This window comes from Phyllostomus hastatus, unplaced genomic scaffold (genome assembly GCF_019186645.2).
Source record: "Phyllostomus hastatus isolate PE091 unplaced genomic scaffold, TTU_PhHast_1.1 phas_contig_5, whole genome shotgun sequence".
NCBI lineage: Eukaryota > Metazoa > Chordata > Mammalia > Chiroptera > Phyllostomidae > Phyllostomus > Phyllostomus hastatus.
The window spans coordinates 4,277,008-4,304,323 of NW_025333897.1; the positions used below are offsets into that span (position 1 = coordinate 4,277,008).

The following is a 27,316-nucleotide window of genomic DNA, read 5'->3' on the forward strand; positions in this document are numbered from 1 at the left end:
GTCCTAAATTGCATTTAACTTTCATTTTCTTCCTGTCACCGGCCAACAGAATAATTCTGAAAGCACGCAAGCGGTCATTTCACCGCGCCAGCCCGTAGTTCCTGCGCTGCCTGTCAATTTCGGGGGTACAAGGGCCGCTCAAGACAGATGAGCAGCGGGCTTTCTGTCCAGACTGTCACCGCAGCAGCCCTGCTTTAGGTGCTTCGGGTGCTGTTTTTCTGTTGCTGAACCTACTTATTGAAAGACGCGTAAAGTGCACACACATCGGGTCCCACCGCCACGGCCTGGGAGGCTGGGCGTGAGTGCCAGGCCTCAGCGTGTGCCCTGGAGCCTGGCTTCTCTGGTGAGAGCCATCCACCCCCAGTCCCGGGGGGCCGGGCCAACCCATCCGTTCCCACTGCTCGGAGGTACTTGCCCTGTGAGACACCAGAGTTTGTCCACCTCCACGGCGGCGCTGGGTCCCCCGTTTCAGACCGCTCCCGGCCCGCACACAGAGCATTCTCACACGTGTGTCTTCTGTGTGTTTGCCAAGTACCAAGCAGAACCACTGGGCACCAGGCTCGGACCGCTCAGCTTCGGGAGATGCTGCCTGCTGTCTTCTGGAGGCTGTCCCAGCATCTGCTTTCTGTTTGCCTTTTTTCCCCCGGCAGGGAAAAAACTTCCAAGCCCATCACTTTGTGAATCAGAGACTTGAACCCAAGTGTGGGGCTTCGGAGCTCCCCACCAGCCTGCGGCCCCCCAGGCAAGCACCTTCCTCGGCCGTCTCGAGCCGGCAGGCAGGAAGGGCGGGCCTCCTAGTGCCAGCTCTGCCCCATGGGACCCAGCACATCTGGCCTTCCCGAGGCCCCAGGGACACCAGTCCTCCAGACAGCTGCAGACAGACCCTGAGGCTCCTCTCAGCCCACCCTGGCCCAGAGGTAACTAACTGAGTTTGTACAACACAGACCTCCACAGGAACGGGAACTTCATCAGCGGGACGAGATGGGGGAGGGACAGTGGAAAACACAAACTCTTCAACTAGGGGAGAAAGCTGCTAGCTGGGGGCATCCAGAATCGGTTGGAAAAGGTCACGGCCTTTGGGTGGTTGTAGGGCCAGGGAACAGGGTCGGGAAGGAGCCAGGTGGGGCAGCCAGGGGCCAGCAAGACCAGGTGTGGGCCAGCCCTCCTCAGGCCTGCCCTGCCCGCTCGGAGTAGAGGGCTGACACAGAGCACTCTGGCACTCTGGTTGGTGCTCTGTCACTGGACAGTCACCAACATGGGAGGACAGCCTGCAGAGGAGGGAGAGACCCCCCCACCCCGAATGCCCCAGGGCGCCGCTGCCCGCATGCCGGGAAGATCAAAGCCTGGGCTGCCACAGGAAGCTGAGGGGTGAGATGGGATGGCCGGGGAACAGCTCCCTCACATACCCAGCCCGTCCAGATGGAGGAGAGAAAAGGCCCAGCCTCCTTGGGCTGCGGGAGAGCCACAGAGCTGGGAATCCTTTGTTTTTATTTCCAAAAGCACAGGGACCCCTGCTGAGTGTCTAATCCTGACTCAAAGCCACAAGGGGACCCCTGGGAAGCCCGACACAGAGGAGCCTCAGCTGTGGCAGCCCAGGGCCCTTGGGAAATTGAGGCCCAGAAGCCAGTTTTAGAAGTTTATGAAAAATAAATGCAATTAAAGTGGTGGAAACAGAGCCTGGAAGTCCAGCTGAGGCCCCAGGGCGGGCGACTCGGGAGGTGGGGGCACTGAGCCCTCACCAGCCACAGCCCGGGTCAAAGAGCAAGTGGGGCTTGGGTCCAGCTGGGGAATGAAGGCCCCCAGAACCCACCCCCTCGTTGGGTCCCGGGCAGGGCTCACCCTGCTGGTGGGGTTCCAGGCCCCTGTGCACGCCCCTCTGGCCTCAGTGCCCTCAGCTGTGGAATGGCAACGATGATCATGCTTGGATCGGATGTCGCCATGGAAGTGTTGTTCCCGTGACCTCTCACATAGCATCCCGGGGGCCATAATCTCCACGGGCTGCAGGCGGAGGGCTGCCCTGGGACCCTCACACCGCATTCCCAGTGTCCCCGCTTGGTCTCCGACACCGGCCCCACTGAGGGGCTCGCACTGGTCTAAGGCCAGTTCGCACATGGGCGTCCCACCCAGGCTCTCAGCAGCCCTCTGCCTGCCTGGTGTCTGTCCCTGAATATTCACTCAGCAAACATCAAGGAGGGTAGAGCAGGGGTGGCAGAAGAGGCCTGGCCTCAGAAAGTGGTGAGAAGGAAGAAAGGTGATGGAGCTGGGGAAGCAGAGGGAAAGCCTGAGGTTAAGCTGGCCCAGAGCTCCCTCTGGCCACAGGCCTCCAGCGCGGTTTCAGGGTGCCACCTCTGGCCTAAGGAGTGGAGGAGGGGAGGGGAGGCGGAGAAAGAAGAGGAGGAGGTGCAGAGGACAATGAGGGGAGGGGTGGGGGAGGAGGGGGAGGGGGTCCCAGCAGCTCACCTGGGGGTGAGCCTGAGCCTCCTTCAGCGTCTCCTGCTGGCCCCGAACGGTGTTCGTGCCGGACCAAGACAGCACGGGCGAGGGCTCTGGTCCTCCCCAGGCAGAGGACACACCTGCCCCCATCCTGGGTCACGAGCCCAGTAGAACCAGGGGGGCCTCAGTGGCTGCCACAGATTAAGTCACCCAGAGATATGCTCCCCTCTCCCTGTAGCGGGTGCAAGGGCCTGTCAGGGAAGACGGGTTAGATATTGCCAGGAAGGTTCTCTTACTACAAATTGCACCTTTATGGGAAAATCAATGATACTACCTCCCGATCTTCTGCACTTGTTGCTGATCTACAGTAATTATCCTGCGGTCTGACAAGCCAGAACTGGGCTGGTGCCCCAGGAACTCCTGCCCTGTGGCCCAGCAGCTCACCTGGGGGTGAGGAGGCCAGCGAGAAGAGAAGCTGTTGGGAGAGATCTGCCACGCCCAGTTCCCAGGGAGCTCAGGGGGCCCCTGGGGTCTGTCCATCAGGTCTGTCGGCAGCACCATGACATGCCTACTATGCGCCAGCCGTGAGGCGCTGTGATCACAGGGTGAGCAAGGCAGACCCTGGGCTTCAAGTCCTCGGACAGACAGAGATCCCCTGACTCCCTGTGACAGTGTGAGGTTGGACAACGCAGAAGCTACCTGCTGGCAGAGCACAGCCACAGGGAGGTGACTCATGAGAGGACTTCCTGAAGGAGGGGGTCTGCAGCTAAAGGCAGAGCAAGTGGGCAACCTGGAGGCAGAGAACAGCAGGGTGGGCGAGAAGAGGGCCAACAAGGCCTGAGGAGGCAGCCAGGGCTCGGGGAGCAGCAGGGAGAGAGAGAAGGGAGAGAGGCCTGGGGCTGGAGGAGGGTCGCCCCTCCCGCCTCCCCCTAAGAACAGCGGCATTGCTTATGCCTGGCGCAGTCACGCTGAACATTAACTTCTCAGACAGTCTACTTTTATTTCTTTCAAGATTCTTTTAAATGATAGCTTGTTTAACTACCAACATCAATTGGCCAGCAATTCCACGAACAAATGGTTCTCTGCTTATCTCTGAGTTCAGCCACTTTTATTTGTCCCCAAGTAGTTGGCAGGAACCAGGCACATCAATAAAGGAACATCAATTTTTAACAGCCACACGAGATGCAACGGCTTCAGATGGATTTTCCGCCAGCAAATGGGGAGCCTGGAGGAGCAGTTATTAACAGCCATTAGAGACGCGCAGGCAGGCCTGGGAGTCAGGGCTCCGGCACCAGACTGGATTAAGGAGACACTGTAGGCACTGGACCGCTAGACGTCATAAATAATGCTGAAATTTTAGACTGTGGTTGAACTCTCTGTTGTCACAACCGTTTAGGTCATGGTGTGTTTGATGTTGTAGAGCAAAATGACATATCTCTTTCTCTGCTGCCAAGCGCAGTGAGGCCATCGGAATAAATCCAACTAAACTGCCCACTACAGGTGAGCAGACAGCGACACTGGAGGGAGAACCCGAAGGGGTGGTGGTAACAGACGCAACTGGGACAGTGATTTCCAGAGGTGTGTGGGTTGTGCAGGGAGGGGCCTGTTTTCTCATTGGCCCTCGCCACTTCCTGCTGTGCAATCTCATTGTTGGAAGAGGTGGGGGTCTAAACCCTCATGGGGTGCTAACCCAGCCTCTCCCCAACAACTAAGTCACAGCAGAGCCAGTGAAAGGGGCAGAAAAACCAATGCAAGGAGAACAATGTAATGAAGTGTCTAACCACCAATCGGGAGGACAGCAGTGCATTAAAGCAATGGGTGACGCTCCTGGACAGTGGGAAATAATTCTCCAAGTCCAAGGGCTGGCTCACTGCCCAGACACACCCAAGAATGTTGCCAAGAAGACTTTGGGGCTTGTCCAGGATGCAGAATCTCAGAGGGCCCCCCTTGGGGCACCGTGTTTCTCGCACAGACACTCAGCTGGACACAGAATGAACACATCCATCTGCTCCCTGGGCCTGGAGAACTGGCGGAGAGGCAGGGATGCTACACCCAGCTCTCCCAGGACCCACTTCGCTCCATTCAGCTGGAGGAACAAAGCCCGTCTTCAATCCCGCCCTGGCTCTGAGCTTGACAGCATGCTGGCTGCTTCTTCTCTGGGGCCAGACTGGCCCGACTCTGGCTGCTGGAAAACGGAGCCTGCAGGTGTCAAGGGATGAGGCAGGTCGAGGGTTCCACTGGCCCGTTAGCCCTGTTACATGCAAGGCCAAGACCTGCACTCGGGCCCACTACGGCCCAAGCCTGGCCTGACGGTGAGTTCTCCCACCGTCCAGCAAGCCAGGCCAGGACTGGGGCGGCCCCTGGATAACAGAGGTGGGAGCACAGTGTCCTGCCTGCAGTGGACAGCCAGGAGGCAAGGCAGCTGTCCCAGAGGAAAATGTTCTCCCCAAGCTGGGTGCTCTTCTGGAGCAGAGCTGTGGAGCCTCACCAGCAGCGGCTCCAGGACTAAGGAGTGATCCCTCCCTACTCTGCTACTGGAGTGGAGGAAACAGGCCAGATGCCGTTTAGTGAAGGGGACCTGAGCTCCATCCAGCACAGGCTGGTGGTGCAGTTCTCTCCGCCAGGCACAAGTGGAGGTTTGAGGGGCTACTCCAGACCAGTCATGGTCTGAGCAGGGAAAAGCATCATGTGTTGGAGCTCCCACACCTGGGCACCTCTCACATGCACCCACGACCCCATGATGTACCAGCAGCACCAGAGTCCAGCACCTCCTGACCCCTACCTCTCTTTGTCTGGGCACCTAAGCCCAGGGGCTGCCCCAGCACCCAGCCCTCTAAATCCTCTCCTGGAGGGGCTGAACCTCAGGCATAGGTGGGTCACATTTATGCCCCTGCCCACATGGGTGTGTGGGGATGGGGGGCCGAGCACTGGCGACCTGCCTGGCACAGAGCAGGCTGGCCTCTGGGTGGGCCAGCTGGGATGACCATTGAGCCTCCCTCAGCACCTGGGGCTGCTCAGCAATGCCCCTGGACCCGTGCCATCGGTTTTAGCCTCCAGGGGGCTCTCAGCAAAGGCAGCTCCCCAGATGAGAGAGATCCGACCAAGAGATGACTACCACAGCTGGTTCCTTAGGTGTAGCACAGTCCAGCACCACTGGAGCAGGGGTGACAGGTGCCTCCAGCTGTCGGCCTACCCGACAGGTGCTGCCACTCTAGGGTGTTGATTAATGCCTTTCCTGAACTCCCCAGAGCAAATGCCAAACTTCATAAGACGGGGTTCTAAGAAATGTTCTTTATGATCTGGTGCTGGCTTTTCTTCTTCAAGCATAGCAACAGTTCATTTGTAAAAATTCTAAATGACATCTAGTGGGACCAGTCACAGGAAGGCCAGAAACTCCCTGGAAGTGGCCCTGGCTGGAAATGAATCTTCCCCTCACGCTTCTCTGTTCCCACCCTGCCGCCTCGACCCCCCCGCACACAGGGGGTCCCCAGTCTTCTCTACCTCATTTAGTAGCACCTCCGTCCTTCCAGGTGCTTGCGTCGAAGAGCCTGGAGTTACCCCCGACCTGACAGAGAGTCCTGCCGGGCGTACCTTCAGAGTCGGGCATGGACAAGACCCCTCCATCACCACTGGGCCATCAGGCTCGCCGGGGCCAGGTGGACCCTGCCCAGAACCTGCCTACCTCTCACCTGGGACACTCAGTCACCTCTCACACTGCAGGGGCTGCCCCACTGGGCTCCCCGACGCTGCTGCCCTTGCCCCTGTAGTTGCTCCTCAGCACGAAGCCAAAGGCGGCTGCTCTCCAGGCCGCCTGACCGGGTCCCTTCCCTGCTCCGCTGCACCGGCCCCGGAGGACCTGCCCCTCCCCTCTTGGACCTCAGTCCCGTCCTCGCTCCTGGCCTCTCTGCTGCTTGGCTGTTCCCCTCCTCGGACACCCCCGGCCTGGCCCCTGGGCCCCTCCGGAACTTACTCCACTCCTCTTACGAGAGGCCTTCAGCACCACCGTCTCCAAAACTGCAAATCCCTTGTTTTCTGTAGTATTTGTCGCCATCAAATACGCTGCACATGTGACCAGTTTACTTTGTTTCACTCTCCCCCAGAGCATCATGGGCAGGCTGCCCTCTGCCCTGCCCCCTCCCTGGGACAGGCTGGGCGCCTGTCGCTGCCAGTCAGTGTTTGTAATCCACCAAAGTGGCCCAGGCAGCCAGGGGACAAGGCAGGCTGGGCAGAGCGGTGTGGGCAGGGGGGACGGGGCCCGAGGGTGGTCTGCTTGCCAAGGACAGTCAGGCGGAGCATGGGGGCATCTGTCAGCCTGCTCAGCCGAGAGCGGCACGAGGGCCAAGAGGGCTTCTGCTGTACTCTGGTCAAATCAGAGCTGCCTGAACTGGACAACCTGAAATGTGCTTCCTAGCCAGCTGGGCGGGACCTACCACCCTGGTCTTAAAGAGACAACTGTGGTTTCCACAGGTTACATCCAGCCCAGAAAGACAGGCCTCCTCAGCATCACAAGCCTGTGTTCAGAAACGCCCTGCCGTTTAACACCCCTCTGGTGAGGCTGGCATTGGCCCCGGCCCACCCGCCTGCCCGTCTGTGAACGATTGCCACATGCACCGCGTTACAACACCAGCACCGCTCCTTATCTGCCCGCCCAGGGGCACAGACCTGATTCCCCGATAACCACTTGGCCATCAGGGTCAGCAGGGCGGTGACCACATCCACAGGAAGCGATACCGCCTGGAAAAGTGCGCAGTCCCGGGGTGGGGATGGCACATAACCTTGCTCTGGCACGCACAACCTTGGCCCCAGCCTGGCTGGATGCTCCTTGGACCCCAAATCCTCCGAGTGCTCAGTGAGGAGCCTGCCGAGTCCTCCTTGCCCACCACCGGAGAGAGGAACAGCCCTGTTCCTTTTCCTCCTCAGGAGCATTTACTGAGTGTCTGCCAGGCCACCCTGGCCCTGTGAGCATCCCTGACAGTGACCTACGCCCTCCCGCATCTCTACCCCTGTCCAGCCCGGCCCTTTGCTCTGGCCCCGTGATCTCTGAAGGGCCGTGGAGAGAACGGTTGTAGAGACCGGAACAACCTCTGAAGACCACACTCTGCTCCCTAGGTGATGGCCTCAGGGTTTCCTGGCTGAACTTGATCATGACCATGGGGTGGGGTTGTCACTGGGCCTCCTGCCTTTCTTTAGCAGCCTTTCCGCTTCAGGAGGTGGAATCTTGCCCCTAGAGTTGGCCAGATTCTGCCCGGATGGTGGCATTCGGTAGGTATTTGTCCTTGTTTATCTTTGTAGGCATTTTTAAAACCAGAACTACCCTCAAGGACAACCATGCCTTCCGGTACCCTGTACGGCCACACGACAACTGTGAGGCTGGAAGAGGAGGCCCCTTCCCGTCAGGCGAGGGGGCATTGACAGAGTGGTGTGGGCCTGAGGGCTGATGCTCAGGGCTCAGATCCTTGCTCCCTCACTTGCCAATGGTGTGACCTTGGCCAAGCAATTAGCCGTCTGGTTCCTCACTTTCCTTGTGTATAAAAGGATCTCAACAATAGTCCCGAGACTCAGGGTGTTGCTGCCAGGGCGAATCTGGTGGAGCCCTCATTTGATCGCCACACTGGCAGGGCTCAGGCTGCCCGGCATGTGGTCTGACCTCAGGAAAGGCATGCGGGGCTGCTGTCGCTGGTGGGTCAATGCCCACTGCCTTTCTCTCCCAGAACTACGTTCCACGGGAGCAGGGCTCTCCCACATTGCTGCATCTCCAGGGCTCGGAACCGGGTCTGGGGAACAGTAGGTGCGTGATAAATGCTTGCCAAACAAGCACATGGGCTGACAGTGGAGTGGTCTGACTGAGGGAACCTGCTCTGGCCCCAGGGGTCTTGTGCCTCACGTGCTGGGGCAAGAACTGCTCAGGCCCCCAGCGCCCCTTTGCCTCTCTTTGAAAATAACCAGCTCCCTGTCTGCATGTGTGACTGACTCCAGAGCGGCTGCCGGCTCCTCCTCACTCCTCCACCTGGGTGGCGATCCCATGTGTTTGCCCTGCCCCCCGGAAGATCTGTCTCAGTGGGGTCAAGGCCCCTCCATCCCCTGGCCCGGCTCCTCTGTGACTCTCAGGTGAGCAGAATGAGGGGCCTGTTTAATGAGTGTGCACCCGCCCACACACAAATACCCTGCGTGCCCCCAGGTGGTGAGGGTCTGCTTAATGAGTGTGTACACCACAGACACACACACACTCAAGGCAGAACAGGGAACACAGCCAAGCCCCAAGTGCAGCGCCAGGGCCCTGGGGGTTTCCCGCTTGTTCTCATGAAAGCACAGCCCAAGGGCAGAGGCTCTGCATTTCAGGCAGGAAACACAATGAAGGGGAGGTGGGAGGCAGGAGAGAAAGCAAGTGATTCCTCCTCTCCCCTCACTACCAGTATCCAACCCCATCAGCTCTAGAGCCAAACTCAACCTCTAACCTGCCCTCTCCTCCAGCAGCCCCCTCCCCACAGCCTCCTCACTACCCCCGGCTGCCACCTCCATCCACTTTCTACCCAAAGCCTTAGCCTTGGCTGGTCAAGTGACTCTAGCTCACAGAAACCTGAGGGACGTCTCACTGAGATTGGCCCTGCCACCCGCTCCTCTTTTATCCCCTGGGTCCTCCCCTGTCACCTGCCAGGGGAGGCCTGGTCCCCTTGGCAGAAGAAAGAGCAGACCCCCACCCAGACCACCCCTGGTTGAGGTTTTCTCCCTCCTGCCCCCCCGGAGGGACTGCCAATCCGAGGCATCCAGATGGCAGCCTCTTGGAGATTCATTTCTGTCCTCTTCAGAGGATTATAGATCGACTGTCAAGTCTTGCCGTAAATCAAAAGAAAGTCACTACTCATTACCTACTTAGAATTCCCCGAGTTCTCCCTGGGAAACCATCTCTCAGCCAGTGGATCCCTGCGCCACCAGCACTATCTCCACACACGCCACCCATCACCACAGCCGCCAGACACTTTTTCCTTCCAGGCTCCTTTCATAGCACCTAGATGAATTTCCACCCTTCTCCAGTTTCAAGAAGAGCTGCCAGGATAAATGATTCGAAGACTCCAGCTCAGCTGAAAATACATGGACTGCTAGAGCCTGTTCTGCATAACCCCAGGCTGGGGGGAGAGGCGCATTCCCTTCGGATGGGTCATGCTGGCAGCTGGGGCCCCAGACTCACTCAGGGACCTGGGCACTCTTTCCTGTGTCTTTGCACCTGTGGGACAGTGACACTTGTCCAGCTTCAGCCAGCACTAGCGCCCATGCCTACCCCTCCTACCTCTCAGTGCCTGGGGAGCAAGGACGTGCCCCACTTGTACCAGGAGGAACCCCTTTCCCAGGCCTGCAGCTGGTGCCACTTTTCCAAACAGCCCTTGCCCCCAAAGGCCTACTCAGCACCCAAGGAGGCCCAGTGGACATCAGCCTTCACCCGCGCAAGGTTTCCGTCTCCAGAGCCACCAGCCCGGCTGCAGGAGGAGCAGTCAGACCCCGCTTCTCCCGCTGGGATGAACTGCAAAACGAAGTACAACAGCAAATACAAAGCCCACCAGGCCCTGACCCTAACAGCTACCAGGCATCTACTGGGGCCGGGGGTGGCTGGATGGGCAGGGCCATCCACCAAGCCCCAGTCACCCCAAGCTGGAGGGACGGCTGTCATGCACCTGGCTGGGATGTGCAGGAGAGCCACCTGAGCTGGCCACAGACAGAGCTGCTCCTGAAGGTCATGACCTGACTCAGGCCCGGACACAGAGAGAATGGGTCAGCAACTGCCACTCACGAATGTGCAGCCCCGAGTGCTGTCACGGGTGCAGTCCCTTGGGCTGGTGCTGTGTGGGACACTCACAGAGCAGGCACCGCTGCACACAAGGAGCGGCCGGGTCGAGGAGGGGTGGGCCCTCGGGCTCTGTGGCCGCAGAACTGGCTTTTCTAATGAAACGATGGCATCAGCATGAACAAGGCTGGGCCTGGAGCAGTGGTAACCGTGACCCCAGATCCCCTTTCTGCAGTCCCCACCAGGTTCGGGCAGGTGCTGGGGGAGACTGAGGCTGGCCTTGTGGCCAGGGCCTCTCACAAGGGCAGAGGCCATCTCCCCTTCTGCTCAGAGAAGCAGGCAACAGGAGGAGGCCTTGGTCCACGGCAGTGCTGGGGGCCCAGAAGGATCCCGGGGCCCCACACAGTGACAACATGCTCGCCGAAACCCCTGGCTGGAGGTTGGTTACCTTGGCCAGAGGTCTGTAACCGAGGCAGGACCTGCTCACAGCCATCAGCAGCCTGGGCGCCCCTGGGTCTTAAGAATAGCATGTGGACAGTCCCATATCCACGTGATAGCCAAGTGGGCAGAGCTGCCGGGACCCATCCCCTGACCGGCCATGCCGGCCCTGCCCCTTTCCTCGTCCTGCTCTGGGACAGTTGTGGGGGTGGGGGGACATGGCTGGGACTGTGGCATGCCCACTGACAACCGCCTGAGGAAGCTCCAAGGCCCACACCGCCCCCTCCTCACCGTGGCCGAGAGGCCCGGGCAAGGGGCAGAGGCTGCCCTGGCTAGCAGGCTTGTGTGGCTCAAGCCCGGCTCCCCGGCGCCCTGTGGAGTCTGTGTCAGGGCCTCTGAGCCGGAAGGCCCTCTCTGTGGTTTCATCGTAAATTACCTCCAGGTTTCAAGAGCAGACGCGCCTGCTGGCAGATACAGAAACAGGCTTTCAGAGTTCCTGGATTAAACCCTTCATGACATCTACAGAATTCAGAGTTAGGAGGGGAAAACTCCCAGCCCAGAATAATTGCTCCCACAGGGAACATCCTTCTGCACCAGCAGGTAATAGGTCTGAATGAGAATTTTCTAAAAACCGGCACCAAACCTCGCAGCGTGAGCGCAGCTGTCTGCCTGCTCTGGGAGGCGCCCCCAGGAGCGGCTCCTGCAGGATAGTTCCTCACGAGTTGCTGCCGAGGCGGAGCTTGCCGATGGTCAGAACTACACTGGACAGACGCCCCGAGATGGGCACCTGGCCCCACAGCCATCCCCACGCCGGCCTGTGTGCCGCCGGGCCAGGCCCGCTCCGGGGCTGGGTCACCAGGCAGGTGGCCTGTCAAGAGGCAAAGCAGGGGAAGCAGGCTTTTTCCATAGCTCTCTCTCCCGATTTTTCTTGAACTATATGACCCTTAAACCGTCTTTTATTTTTCTCTCTTTTGATGAAGACACTGGTATGAGAAATCTTTCTCAACTGTAAGAGAACCGATGCGTGAGGCTGCAGAAAAGGGCAGTGAAAAACTGCCTCAGTGTGTGTGTGGGGGCGACCAGCAGGGTGGGGGGCAGCTTTTCTGGGGGCCCCAAAACCTACTCAGCTCCCACTGGCTGCTGCTTTGTGGGAAGCAGCCCAAGGTTACTTGCTATTTCACTAGCTTTTTCTAGAAAAAGCCAGAAAAGTCTCCCAATTTTAAATTGTTGACTTTAAAGAAACCTACACCCCCCACCCCCGCCCCTTGCACGGGCCAGGCTGAAACTGTCTGGGCACTGGGACCAGCCCAGAGGCCACCAGCTTACAAACTCTGGCCTTTGTCTGCTAGAGAATTCCTCCTGAGTGAGAAGTGGGGCCCCACGGTCTCCCTGCTAACACACACACCAAGTCCTTTCCCTGACAGAAGCTTCTGGGGGCCCAAGGGGCCCCCGTGGAAGGCAGGCCATCTAGTTGAGCTATGGCCAAGGCCAGCCCTGGGCAGCGAGCCCACAGTGGGGAAGCTGCCTCCCCCCCAGAGAGGGGGCACACCCCAGGTGTGGTTGGCACCCCTCCTTCCTCAGCTCCTTTGTGCAGTTCACCTCACACAGTGAATCCACAGGCAGCCCAAACTGTCCACCCCCTTTCCTCGGGGCCTGAGCAATTTCGACAGCACCCTCGGGGTGGACCAGACAGCTCTGGGTGAGCAGGCAAAAGAAGCCAGGACCAGCCTCCCTGTGGGAAGTGGGAGGAAACCGAGGGACGGTGTCCAGCGCGTGTTTTCACGGGGCCATGCGGACGAACAGGACATGGAGAACGGGCCAGGGGAGCAAGGGCTCTCTCAGATGAGAGGCAGGCTACGAAATGGGCGTGACCAGTGGGCAGCAGAGCCGGGCTGAGGGAGCTGCAGGAAGTGAACGGGAGACAACTGGAGGACCTTCCACTGATATATAAGAGGGAATTATGAGAGAAGGGAAAAAAGCCTGGAGAAGGCATCCAGGGGACACGATACATGTGAAATAGGAATTTATTTATGTTTATTTTTTAAAGATTTTATTTATTTATTTTTTGAAAGGGGAAGGGAAGGAGAAAGAGAGGGAGAGAAACATCCATGTGTGGTTGCCTCTCGTGCACCCCCTACTGGGAACCTGGCCTGTAACCCAGGCACGTGCCCTGACTGAGGGAATCGAACCGAGGACCCTTTGGTTGGTAGGCTGGAGCTCAATCCATGGAGCCATACCAGCCAGGGCTGGAATAGGAATTTAAAATAGGAGCCTGAGGCAAAGAAAGGCTTCATTGTTCGGATGAAAGAGCCAGTTCCTAGACCATCCTGGGAGCTGGCGGGGACCACCCCAAGCCTGGGTGCACAGCTTCTGTCTGCCCCCCACGAGTCACCCCATCAGCGCCTGTGACAGAGGAGCCACGGAGCACCTGGGGAGTGAAACCCATCAGGGTGACATGGTAAATACATTGTAGGTCTCCGCTACCATGACCCCAGGGGACAAAGGCTTGCCCCTGGGGAGTGGCCAGTGGAATAACTGACAGAAAACACACATGTGACACTCCCACTTGGGTGTTCAAATGGCCCCTGTCACTGGCTGGTCCTCTGTGGGCACACCAGCCCCGCTGACGGCCGAGCTGTTCTGATTCCTTGGAGCTGCTGCCGGGTCCAGGTCAGCAGGCCAAGTCCTCCTGCACCTCATCTGCTCCGTGTGTGGGGCGCGGCTGCTTTGCTCTGCCCTCACTGGCCTAGGTCAGATGACTCCTGGCCTGAGTCCTGCCACTTGAGGTGTGTGGCCCTCTGTGGCCGCTGGCATCGTGGACTGGCTAAAGAACTTTGAGTTAACACAACCCAGCTCACACCTGTTCTCAAGGGGTCGCCTTTACCTGGGCCTCTAACCCGGCCTTGGGGCTGGTGGCGTTTTGATGCCCAATGTACTGAGATCCTCAGAAAATATTTACTCTCAAAAATAAAGGCAGAATCCTCTAAACATCAAGGAAAGAAAATTAAAAAGTTCCCTAGAAAAAAGAATGAAGAGAATTTGCCTAAGATCTCCAGCAACAATGGAGGGAATGGTTTCATGGAACAAAGATGCAGTTCCTAGCGAAGCCATCCTTCACGTAGGAGGCAACAAAAGGCCTCTCAACGCGCAAGGTCAAAGGGAAACATCAGAGCAGTGACTTTCAACTGACGAGCCACAAGAATTTTTAAAACACGAATATCTGACTGTTTAGTCAGGGGCACTGACCTCTCCTCCCTTAGGTTGTCAAATGAAAAACTGACAGCAGCCAGCAAAGCAATAGCTGTCCAATCGAAATAAATCAAAATTATACCTGTCAGATCAGCAAAAAATGTATTTTTTGTAATCAGGTTATGTGCGCATGAGAGGAACGGGCTGGCTGCCACCGTTCTAGGGCAAGGGGAACCCTGTCAGGACAGCCACGCTGGCTTCGCTGGGGCCGTGCTACATCCGAGTCGCTTACTAAACTGATTACAAAGCAATGCAAGTGCTGAACTGGCTGATGGAAATATATATATATATAAATACTGGCAAAGAGGGGGAAAGTGGATAAAGAGTAAAACCATGCTAAATTTTTCACTCTTCAGAGTGAGTAATCAATAGTTTTAGGCTTTTTACCAAAGATAGAGAACAGAGAGAAATACAGCTCATTTTTTCTTAATTTAAAAGTAATTCTGTACCAAAAGTGAAATGCATATAAAAGAAAACAAAGGAAATTTTCCTACTTTCCAACGACAGAAATACTTGTCAGAGCCAGAAAGGCAGAACAGGAACCAGAAAGCACCAGTGCGACGAGAGGCCCGACCCTGGGCGACATGGCAGACGCTGAAGGCCCCGCTAGGGCAGGACAGGCTCCCATTTGGAACAGGGAGCTGCCGCTGCTAACCAAAGTCAAAAACAAAGGAGTGAGCAAGCGTACACCAGGGAAAGTGCAACAAAAAGAAAAAATTTAATGCCAATGCCAATATCAGATGAAGTCAGACTCAAGACACATGGATTAATTAGGTCAAAAGGCATTCTTATAAGCTGTAAAAAGATAAAATACATAATGAAGACTTAACAATCATCAACCTGTATGCTTCGAACAACTTGGTAAGGAAATGAATAAAATAAAAATCTATTTAGAATCACAATGAGGAATTCATAAAACCACCTTTCCTGATACTAGAGAAAATGTACAGAAAAGAGAGAGAGAGAGAGCGGGCAGATGGCTAGAATAAGGTAAGAAACCTGATTTAAGGTGCACCAAAGCATGTGCACTAAAAATTAAAAAAAAAACAGTTTCAAATACATGTTTAATGTTTAACTTTATTCCATAAAATAATGACAAAAACATTTCTAAATAAGCCACAAAGAAAAAAATCTCAAAATAAAGGAAAATAAAATTTACATACACTACATTCTCAAACTACAATGGTGACAAAACCAGATGCTAACAACAAAAAAACTAACCAAGAAAGTGAACGAACCACATCTATCTGGAAATGAGAAGAAATGCTCTTCGTTCCTGTCTTAGGTCAAAATCCAATCAATCAAAACTTGTCAGGATGTGGTCAAGGCAGCATTCAAAAAGGCATTGTCAAAATTCATCTCTTACTAAAGAAGAATGAAAATAAGCAAAGACTCAATTAAGTAACAACCAAATGTCCCGAACGAGGCCAGCGGGGGAGGGGAAAGGAATCAGTGAGCCCGGGACTCCAGGACTGCACAGGCAGGTGAGCTGAGAGCACACGCTGGAGGGGAGTCTGTGAGAAGACCGATGAGAGGGACGCAGTTCCAGCGGTGCTGCGGCACGGAGAAAGACACCAGTGTCAGACATGAGACAGGAAACACAGCTGCAGATACAGAGGAGGTACTTTTCAAACCCACGAAAATAAAGTAACTGCATTCTAATTAAGCTGAAAACTCCTGATGAAAACAAACACTTTGAAGAAGACGAGCTGCACGACTGAGGGGGCAGCGTCCGATGACGGCAGCACCTAGGACCCGGGAACGCTGTCGAAGGCGAGCTCCCCAAGGACACAGTCTCTGGTGGTGTCAAAGGACTGCTCGACCGCTCAAGGACAGAAAGCCCTATGCTTTCTAAATTGTTCTAGAAAAAACAATGTGGAGAGACTCCCATCATAATTTTAAAAATCCTGATCTCAAAATATGGCTAAAAGACTTTAAGAAAAAATGTACAGCTCAAGCCCCTATTTTGAGTCTACATAAAATGCTAGTAAAAAACAAGCACATTGTAATGCTAGCTAGATGCCATCAGGCCTGGCCAATTCACTGTCCATATATTAGTTCACCAAATCCTTCTAACTATCTCTGAAGTGCTATCATCATCCTTTTTCCAGATGAGGAAACTGAGGCACAGGAACTAGCAGGACGCCAGGCTCTAGAGACCATGCTCTAACCACTAGGATATACTGCCTCGCCATTTCACTCCTGCAGCTTTTTAGAATAGTAACCCACCAAGGCACAGCAGAGGGTGTGCCACAGACGCCACACTGGCCAGACACCGAGCAGTCTGGTCACGAGGTCCACCTAAGGCACACCAGCACTCACACCGTTCTCCCATGGAAGCAGCCCGACTCCCGGGAGACATGGCTGACCCCGGGGCCCAAGTGGGGCATGCACACGATGAGCCAGGTGTGTCTGGCGTCGGCAGAAAGAAGAGAGTGTTCAAAATCAAAACAACAGGGGTGGGGGGGCAGTGTTAGACAACACAAGTACCCAGTGAACGAGTCTCCGCTGACTCAAGTTGGGACGATCCAAGTGACAAATTAAGTAGCTTCATATGAAGTTATAATCCAAAGTACAGAATGTATGTCCATACAGATGTGAGGAAACGAATGGCTGAAGAAACACGTACATGGGGACGAAGAGAGAGCTCTCCCACACAGAATCACAACCGTGTGGGAGTCCGCTCCCATGAAGGGCAGGCTGGGATGCAGGCGGGGCTGCAGCAGCGACTCTGCACAGGGAAGCTGACACATGCTCCCTCAGGCAGGCACTCAAGGTCACTCAGCAGTGAGCTGTTGACAGCAGGCACCCTGGACATGTGGTGACGGAAGTGGCACTGGGCTCCGCGCTCCTCTTCCCAACACCCCCGTTGAACCCTGAGGAGACCGTCAGAAAAACGAACCCCGAGGGACGCTCTGCCAGCTCTGTGACCAGCACTCCCAAAAACTGCCACAGGCTCCAAAAGCAAGGGAAGGCAGAACCTGTCACAGCCAGAGGGGCCTCAGGGGACTGGGCAACAAAGGGGAATACAACACACGGTGTTCTGGAACAGAAGAAAGGACATTAGGCGGAGCTAAGGAAACTGGAATGAAGTGTGGACTCCAGATCATGACAAGGCACCCACGCCGACCCTGAGCTGTGACAGACGTGCCAGGGCCATGAGGCCGGCAGGGGCACAGGGCACGTGGGAGCCGTCCAGTGCTTTCATAGCCTTTCTGTGACTGAAACTGCTCTAAAACACATGCGTATTGATTGCTTAACAGACACAGAGACACACAAGGCCAAGGGAGGCGCCAAAAAGGCAGCTGGTAGAATTCAGCATCCTTTCCTGATAAAATCTTCTAGCAAGCCAGGATAAAAAACACCACTTCCTTAAACTGGTGCTAAATATTTACTGGACATCAACAGTCAAAGTCAGGTTCAAATGAGAAGCACTGGAGTTAAATCATGAAGATGCCCATTGGCACCACTGTTACTGAACAGGATTCTCTTGAGGGGCAATCCCCTGGCATTTGAGAAGAAAACTTCTATTACCTTTGTCTTCAACAGCTCTCCCTAGGTCTGCATGGACCAGGCTGCCTTTCCCTCTGCTTCCTGGTTCAGCTTTCCAGCTGAATACCAGGCTGGTTTGCGCCCGCGTGTGCCCATTTCTCAATTACTCTGAGAGGCAGAAGGAGCTACCCCCATGTTAAGGCCGAGTCCCACAGGCTCTCCTCCACCGAGGCCACAGCTACGCTCTCCGACACCAGGCTCAGCCGAACTTCACGGAGAGAGCTGCTCCCTGTGCTCGTGTCGGGCATGGCCACGGCAGGCGGGGTGGGCACTAGGACCGTGCTGCCCATGTGGGTGCAGGGCAGTCGGGGATGAAGCACAGCCTCCTCCGAACTCCAAGGAACTGTCCACCCAAGACAACCCTGGCTCTTCTCGCTGAGGGGTGGCCAGCCGGGTGCAGGACTTGGGCTGCCTTCCCGAGGGGGCACCGGACAGACGGGGGTTTCCTGAGCCCTCACGTGGTGGCCTCGTGTGACCCGTCTCCAACAGTCGAGGAAGTGCTGACAGGAAACCTGCACTGCCTCACAACACAAGGCGAAGACTGGGTTTCACCACACCCGGACCTGGGGTCTCGGGGGCCCTTTTGAATGATCCACGCCACAGTCTTGTCCCTCAAGGTGGCCAACAGAGAGAGGTCCTGTCTGCTATGGAGGGCACAGGGCACTGCCCGTGGACAGTGGCCAGGCCCACAGAGAAGGGCCCATCACATCTGTTCCTACCCAGGGGGAAGCTGGCTGTGTATCTCCAGAACCTCCACGAAGGAAGGGAATAAGAGCTTCTTGCTGCCGTCCATCATCATTGAAAACTGGGTCCTCTGCATGGCCCGGGGGTTGTGGTGGCCAGGGGCACGCATGACCACCATGCCCAGCAGGGAGAGCTCCAGGTAAGACCCAGAGTGAGAGAGGGGCCCAGGCCTCTGAGATGGTCTGTCGGTGGTCACAGTGCCCCAGGAGGACTGACAGATGCAAGAGGAGGGTGCTAAGCCGAGAGGCAGCTGGAAATGCAGACAGTCCGAGTCAGCTTGAAGGTGGGGGGTACCGAACAGAGGGAAGCGGCTCAGCTGCCTCAACTGCCGGTGCCTTCTGCAGCCAGAATCACCGTGGGCTAGTAGGGTTCTAGGGGTTCCTACAACTCTCCCACCACCTTCCAATTGTGCTCACTGGAGTTGAAATTTCTGAATATCAAAAAAAACCCAAAATGGCCTTGTTTAGTAAGAACACAACAAGGGTTTGAGGGGTGGGTAAATTGAAAGACCAACCACTCGACCCAGCACCCTCTGGCTTAGGTGTGGGGGGTGTGTGTCGTGTGTGTGTGAGTGGTGTGTGATGTGGTCTGTGTGAGTGTGGGGGAGGTGAGTGTGTGGGGTGTGGTGTGTAGGGGGTGTCTTGTGTGTGCATGGTGTGATGCATGTGGTGGGGGTTGTATGTGAGTAGTGTGCTGTGTGTGAAGTATGCACGTGTCTGTGTGGGGAGTGTTGATAAATGTGTGGTGTGGGTGAGAGGTATGGCATGTGTGTGTGTGTGGTATGTGTGTAAGTGTAGGGTGGGGTCGACAACCCCCCTCAGAAGAGACCCCTCAGGCTGGGCCCCTGTCCCTCACCCCCGTCGGGACCCAGGACACAGTGAACACAGAGAATCATGACTTGCTCCATCTGACCAAAGGGCAGAAAAAAGCAAGGAGACTTTTTAAAAAACCCTCACCCAGGGATGTGCTCATTGATGTCAGTGAGAGAGAGGAACAGCGATCAGTTGCCTCCCTTATGCACCCCAACTGGGGTTCAGACCTGCAACCTTTTCATGCACAGGATGACGCTGCCACCCACTGTGCCACCCGGCCAGGGCAAAGCAGGGAGCCTGGTACCCTACTGAAGCAGCACTGGGCAAGTGCTTCATTAACAAGGGACTGGAAGGGAACTGGCAGCTGCTGTTGGGGGCTGCTGTCTGTGCTGAAGAGCAGAGGAAACCCAGGCCCCACCCAGGGTCTCCAGAGGGGCTCGGGTGCGTGCCCGGAAGGGCCCCAGCCCAGGGAGGAGGACGGCACCACAGGCCCCTGGCACTCCGCACAGTCCCTCTGCCTTTCAAATGACTCCGCAGTCCCCACAGAAGCTGTCACGGGAGGGCCCAGATGCCCCATTCACTGTTTGGAGAGAAAGAGCGTAATTTCAATTAAGGTCCCAGGCTGTCAAAAACATCAAGTTATTAATCTCCTTGTGGCAAATGTGAACCGGGACCTGCTTACACAGCCAATTGAGCGTGCTCTAAATTAGTGTTTGCAGGTAATTGATTCAGCTGCCAGCCCCATGCCAGCCGGCTACAAGCTGGTTACGCCACTAACATTAAATAATACGAGCAGTAAAGTGGCCTGCCTGGTCAGGCCTGCAGTCAGATGCTGTTAGTGCCCGATTTACCCAAACGTTATGTCTGATTGGTTTAACACAATTTACTACACATCAATTGGGGAAAATGATTCTCACTTTCCTGAAACTCTACTCATGGGCACAGCACAAAGGAGGAGGTGTCTTAATAAATGCCATCAGCACACTTTTTTTTTAGCATGCCCTCAAGATTTTATAGCTTTGGATAATACATTTTTTTTTTAAAACAAGCATAGCCCTGGTCAGGTGTCTCAGTTGGTCCGAATGTCGTCCTGGGCACCAGAAGGTGGTGGATTTGATCCCTGGTTAGGGCCCATTCGGGAAGCAGCTGATCGATGTTTCTCTTTCTCTAAAATCAACAAGCGTATCCTTGGGTGAGGATATTTTTTTAAAGCGTAACTCTTAGAACTGGGTCTCCTGGCTGGCATCTCTCGAGTCCAGGTCTGAGCACCATCGTCTTGGTGGTGCTGGTTTGCCCTCCTTGGAGACAATCAGTGCCGCTCCCCACCCCGCCACCCTCACCCCTACCCTCCCTCCAGTCCCGACACACCGGAGGCCCCGCCCTTCCTGCCCTGTGTCCCTCTGTGGGCTGGGGGTGCCAGGGGCTCGGGAGAACGTCCCGCTGGTTCTAGGGATGCTCTTCTAACCCAGGAGTCAACAGCTCTCCCAGGGGTAAGTCCAGCCTGTGCTTAAAGGGCCACACCTCGTGGGGGACTAACAACTCAGATGCAGCTTCATATGCTTCACCTAGTTGAGAAAAGAAGGCTCAAGTCCACAATGGCACCAACGACAGCAGGAACACAGCTCAGGACACTTCCCTCTTTCTCTCCCCCACCCATCCAGTGCACCTGCATGTCTGTCCTGACAAGAACCGTGGGGCAGACACTGCAGATAAGTAAGACCAAATCTCCAAGAAGCAGCCTCCAGGCTCCCAAGGATGCAGACCACAGAGCTGTGTCCGCCAGCTGCCCGGCAGTGACAGAGAAGTGTGCCCGCAGGGAGGCGGCTCCAGGCAGAGTGAAGCTGCCCACCTCAGAGCCGCAGATGCTCCCAAAGGCTTAGGCTGGCACTGGCAGTTGAAGGTGCCCTCCTCACATCTGGCCAAGGACACCCCCAGACATGACAATGTCCTAGCACAACCATCTTCCTACCATCTTCAGGGGGGAGACACCCTCTGCCTGCAAAGGTCACCCCAGCCACCTGTGCTTCAGAACCGTCTCCACCTCTTGCTCTTGCTGTTTCTGCTTCAGCTTTTCCCAGAGCAGCCCCCACCCCCTCCTCACACTCTACCCCAGGAGCCCCTGCTCTCAGCTCTCAGGGACCCACAGGCTGATGGCTCCTAGGGCAGGCATGCACCTGGCACATTACGCTGAATAAATGCCCCCCAGCTCCGTCAGGCCAGCTGCTTTTGGCCACATCTTCAGGCTCATTTCTCTGAGAAATGTCCCTGATGCAGAGGTGGCAGCAGTGTGTTGAACCCAGGAATGGGGGAGGGGTGGAGGCCGAGGGGTTTGAAGACAAAGGTGACCCCCCCAGGGCTCAGCAAGAAGAGACCCTCCTTCAAACAACAGCCAAATGCAACTTGTAGACTTCGGATCCCGACTCGAACAAACCAACTCTGAAAAGATAGTTTTTTAGACCAATACAGAATAGATATTGATAATGTTGAAGAACTATTGCTAATTTGGTTATTTGTAATAATGACATGGTGGTTATGTAAAGGGAAAAAATATCTTCATCAACTGAGACCCCTAATGATGTACTATTAGGGAGAAATGACATGATTCTTTGTGGGGGGTGTATTAACAATTTCCTGTTAAAGGGTAAAAAGAAAGACTATTATTACCATGGCGGAGGGGGAGGGTAAGGAGGTGGAGGAAGTAGCCCAGGCCAGCCCCTGCTGCAGAGCTCACACACAGGCCCATCTGGCTGTAGCAGGGCTGGGCTGCAGGACATGGGGCCAGAGAACAGCCCAGGTCCCTCCTAGGAGTCACCTTCGGAGCTCAGCTCCCTGCAGGGCAGGGCACAAGGCTGCCAGCGTGCAGCAGACGGCAGGGTTCCACACTGGGGCAAGCTAGTCCTGCTCCGATTTCTGGGTTATTTTTATTTGAGACATCAGCTGTGGGTCACCTCTAGGCCAATTCAGATGAGAACAGATTTCTGGGGCAGTGCCAATCTCAGGGCCCACTGCCCGGCCCATCTCCCAGGTAGCGGGGCAGAATTCTTTCTGTTGCAGGCAGATCCTTGGGGATCAGGGATGCTGGGAATCGGGAGCAGACACCGCGTGCCGCACGGACCACGTGGAGGCAGAGGCTGGGCCACTCGCATGCCCTTCCCCACCTCCAGGGTCCTTGGTGAGGCTCTCCTTTGGCCCCTCCAGGAACGCCATAGCAACCAGAGCTTCCAAGGCCATGTTAACCTCTTACCACCAGAGTAAAAGGACAGAAGCACAGAGGTCCCTGTCCAGGACTCCTTTCAGGGTCAGACTTTGAAAAAGATACCCACCCCTGAGCCACGTGACGATGAGTGTCAGTGCCCATGCTGCCCACCGCCGACTCCACCTGCTGCTCGAGCTCCCCCAGTGCTGACAAAGCACAGGCCTGAAAGGCTGGAAGGGGTACTGGAGGCAGAGCGGGCCCTGGGGTGCCCCGGCGGACTTGGGCCCCCAAGGTGGGCAAGGGGACGCAGTGCCAAGCTCTGAGGCCGGGTAGGAAAGGGCAGTCTAGGATCGGGACGGGTGGGGTCAAGGATAAAAGGTAAAACTCTTTTTCCGGTGCTCACCACACTTCCGACACCAAATGTGCGGGTTTTCCAAACAACCAACTCTCTAATTCTCTGTGGACACCACCGGGGTGTCCTGCAATGCACTTCCGGCACCAGCTGCCAGGGTCCCCACAGACCCCAAAGTTTAAAGGGCTCAGTCCCACAAGATTGTCCCCACTTCAGACGTAAGTCCAGGCCTCCCATACTTCTGACTGACCGGCTATAAGTCGGAGGTCAGGGCAGGGTGTCCCATGATGCCCTCTTTGGGGTTGATAATTTGCCCAAATGGCTCACAGAACTCAGGGAAGTGCTTCATTTACTGTTACCACTTTATTATAGAGATTACAACTCAGGTAGAGCCAGATGGAGGAGATGCACAGGGTGAAGTATGGGGGAAGGGTGTGGAGCTTCGATGCCCTCCAGGGGGTCCCCCTCCCAGCACCCCCACTGCATTCACCAACCCGAAGCTCTCCAAACCATGTGATCTAAGGTTTTCAGAGGCTCCATTTCACATGCACAATTGATTAAATCACTTGTCAGAATGCATTCTCCAGCCCCTCTGTCCCAGGGGTTAGGGTCCAGGCTCAAAGTTCCAACCCTTCAATCACAGGGATGGAACCCCAGTTACTAGCCCCCCATCCTCAGGAACCATTAGCATAACTTCAGGCCTGGTTGAAAGGGGCTCATTATGAATAACAGCAGACTCTGTCACTGGGGGAATTCTGAGGGTTTTAGAATCTCTGTGTCAGGGACTGGGGGCAGAGATGAAATGTGGATTTCTTATGTGGGGGCTGGGGAGGGAGGTGTGGCAAATGGCAGCCTGTTCCTCATCCTCTCCCTGGGGGTGGGGGGGCTTCTAGATGGTGCAGCCACTGGTGGGTGACTCAGGATAGGGGTGGAAGGGGAGCCACTGGAGCAGTCTGGGTCTGACCAAGGGCTTCCTCACATGGTGAGCAGCAGTATGCTGACCTCGGTCCCAGAGCGAGGCCGAGGACTGGCCATCCACACCCACAGAGGCTGGGCAGCCCCAGGAAGTGGCAGGCAGCACTGGCTTGCTTGCCGCAGGCCTATTTGGAGCCCTAGGCCAATGGAGCTCTCCAGAATACTTTATGAGCCACTTAACCATCCTGAGACCCAATTGTCCAAGCACAGCGGATGTAATGACAGTGTTTACACATAAAAATGGCAAGCTGTTTCACTAGTGCCTTTCAGAGTCACAATAGCAGCTCTTTGGTAAAGTTTCCTGCAAATTGCACAAACACAGTCCAGGGGCTAGAATGATGGGGCACTAAAGCAGCCTGAAGAGCAATCATAGGCCATTACCATCCAACACTCTGCCAGGCGCCAGCAAGGTGGCCGTGGCCGGAGGAAAACCCTCTTCGCCCAAGATGCCCAGGCCCCGCTGGAACCCCACTGGACCCACACGCATCCCAGAGGCACCCCGCCTGCTGCTCGCTCAGGGAAAGTGAATCACTGTTTCCACACTTTGATCTTCACCCAGAGAAACACAGCAGCTTACCTTTCCATCTCATATTCTTTCATTCCCACTTTTACAGCCTTCATCACCTGGAGGAGAGACATGGAGCACAGACATTTGTATCACGGAGGTAAGTGGCACCGCCTGATAAATTATGTAGAGTACTTTTTCAAAAGAATATCCTCTTTTAAAAAAAAGAGTGATACATGCACACAGTGGTGCAAAAAGTCCCAGAGTCACACAGTTGATTCAAACCGCCCTGGAGCGCGCCTCCGCGGGGGCTGACAGACGCTCAGCGCAGACATCAGCAGACCCTCAAGGCTCAGAAAGCCAGGGAGACAAGCCTTAAAGGTTTCCTTTGCTTCACTCCCACAGAAAGAATGCTGCACCCATGTTCCCGGCAGCATTAATTACAGTAGCCAAGACCGGGAAGCCCCCGAGGGTGCATCAGCACACGAGTGGGTAAGAACGTGGTGGTAGGTGTATGCAATGGACTAGTACTTGGCCATCCATAAAAAAGAATGAAATCTTACCATGGGCGGACCTAGAGGGTATTATGCTCAGTGAAATAAGTCAGAGACAAATAACTCACGATTTTACTTATATGTGGCATCTAAAGAACAAAATAAACGAACAGACAAAACTGAAAGAGACTCGTAGACACAGAGGGCAGACTGGTGGTCGCCAGAGGGTGGGGGCGTTGGGGAGCTGGGTGGGAGAGGTGAAGGGATTAAGAAGGACAGGTCAGGAGTTACAGAGCAGCCATGGGGTGTACAGCACAGGCAGTGCGGTCAGTAACATCGTCAGAACTGTGAGTGGGGCCGAGCAGGCGGGGAAACTCTCCGGGGAAGCCCTGTGTAAAGTTGGGGCTGCCCGCTATGCTGCACACCTCACAGTAATACAGAGAAATACTGAGTGTAAACTATAATTGAAAAACAAAGTAAAACAGAGAAAATGAACTTATATAAGGGGTTCTGTTGTCCATGAATGACCCATGTCTGTCTCCAGACACGAAGCTGTGGCGGTCACCAAGCAGGCACCAGGCTGTCCCAGTCACCCTGACAGTCTCTCTGAAAATACTCCTTGTTTGCTCTGACACCTCAGGGAAAGTAAAGGGGGAAGGTTTGGGAAAGAATGATGGGAGGACATTTAACGAAGGTCAGTAATAAAAGTGCTTGGACCGTGGGTAAGAACCAAAGATCCTTTAAAAAGGAGCGGGAACTTTGGGAATTCTGGGAAAGAAAGCCCCACCCTCCTGGGAGTGGGGTCCTCATGCTGGGGACTTCCCTGAGGTTGGGTGCCTGAGCCCCTGCTGCCCCTGCCCTGTCCCCACTGGGGAATGGAGAAAAGACATCACTGTGTCTTCTCTCCCGCAGCGGCCTCCCTGCTGCCCCACTGGCACTCTGACGGCAGTCGCCCTGAGGCGTCTGACTGGATGCCGCCCTCTCGCCCCTCCACACAGCAGTGTGCTTGCCCCCCACCCCTGCCCCAGCCAGAATAGCACCCCAACAAGCCAGGGCCCTGCTTACCTCCCGGTGGGCCTCGCTGGAGATTCTGTTGGTGTAGCGCAAAACCTCCAGCTCCATGTCTGTCTTGAAGACCCGGCTTCAGGGAAGAGAAAGACCAAGAGGCAAGTCAGGGACTCTCAGCAGGAGCTGGCTGACCCCTCCAGAGAGACTCTGGAGCTATCACACCTGCACAACCTAGAAGCTTCACAGGGCCAGGTGGTGCCCAGGGAGGCTGCAGATGGGCTACCTAGGTGTGGGCGTGGCGGCAGGGTGGGCCACCAGTCTGAAGGAGTGAGAGCACCGCGAAGCACTGCCTGTCCTCAACTAACAGCCTCAGGTGTGCAGGCTGTTGCCAGTTGCAAGATCTGGAAGATGCTGTGAGTGGTGGAAGAAGCCCAGGTTCTTCAGCAGGACAAACCTTGCCTCGCTGAGACTCAGTTTCCTCACCTATCAAATGGAGGGAAATCTACACAGGTGAGGCTGTTAGACCTGAATCTTAAAGTGTGCTGCCTCTCAGGCTTTGCGCAGTTGGCTGAAGAGGCCCCCATTCCTTCCCCACATCCGTGGGGACTCAGGCTGCTGCCTAAGACAGAGGTGGGAGTAGGAATGGGGGGGCATGCGATGCACCAACTTCCAGCCTAAGTGCAGGAGTGAATGTGGAAGGAGCCAGTCTGCCGAGAGAAGCAGGGGCTGAGGGGCAGACACCAGAGAAACAGCAAGGAAAGAAAGGGTTTATGGGGGGGGGGGGGCAGGTGGCACAGCCAAGAGACCCTGCTGACCGGTGGAGATCCCCTGTATTTCCCACAACTGGACGCCAGGGGGCCCTCACAATAAACGCCTATTAATTTGTACAAATATGGTTAAAGGTTTCTGGTCTTTGCAATCAATCTCATCCCCAAGTAAGACCCACACAGAGAAGCTAAATAACTATTCCTTTTCTACCTCCACCATACCCAATAAGCAACTCCAGGTAACGGGCATTTAAGCAGCAGCCATGGCCAGTTATCAGGAGCACAGAGTCCTCAGCCATCCCTCCTGACCCACTTTCTACAAAGCCACCTCTCCCTGCCTCAGAGAGAACACACTCAAGCGCCCTCAAGGGCAGCACAGCCAGCGTGTCTGACGACAGCACACTAGCCCCTGCCCTTCGTCCATGTGCCTCTCATCCAGCCACTAGCTGTCCTCAGAAGCCTGGCTGCCCTGAGCTGGCCTCAGCGGAGGTACACAGGATGGCAGGGAGGACATCACAGAAGCAGCCCGAGCCACTGCCTTGCAGTCTCCATGGTACCATCCAGCCAGGACAGCCAGCCTTTTGTCCCCGGGAAGTGAGGAGGGCATTGGCCAGCACAGCGATGCCCTCTTAGGAGCGTAAACCTTCTGGGGAACATAGACAGGGCAAACCCCCAAGCACACTGAGAGTTCTGCAAACAAACACGCCTTCTCCCTGAGAGGCAGACACTGAGCCTAACTGTTTGCTCTTCACCATCATAAAGATGCCTCTGGCTCTGCACCAGGGCACTGGGAGCAGCCCCACCTGGGGAACAGAAAGCTCGTTCCTGTGCCCTGGAGGATCCAGAGCCACCAATGAGACTCAGAGGAGCAGCCCGGGCACCTGAGGTCCAAACCCATTCGCAGGATGATCTAGCAGCCGCCTGTGCTTTGCTCCTCACTGCTGCCCTGCTCAGCCCCAGCCCGAGGACCTGGGAAGGGGCGAGCAGGCCTCTCTGGGATGGCCAGCGTGACAG

The 27,316-nt window shown here is 55.7% G+C and overlaps 1 protein-coding gene across 1 annotated transcript in view; it reads right to left on the bottom strand.

Moving 5' to 3' along the window:
• PEPD (peptidase D) overlaps positions 1-27,316 on the bottom strand; it is a 117,687-nt gene that overhangs the window by 38,597 nt on the left and 51,774 nt on the right. Inside the window, exons 8-9 of the mRNA XM_045846964.1 lie at positions 25,593-25,668; positions 24,106-24,152 (exon numbers count right to left, since the gene is read on the bottom strand). Of these exons, the coding sequence (XP_045702920.1) occupies positions 24,106-24,152; positions 25,593-25,668 (123 nt within the window). The remainder of the gene's footprint in view (positions 1-24,105; positions 24,153-25,592; positions 25,669-27,316) is intronic.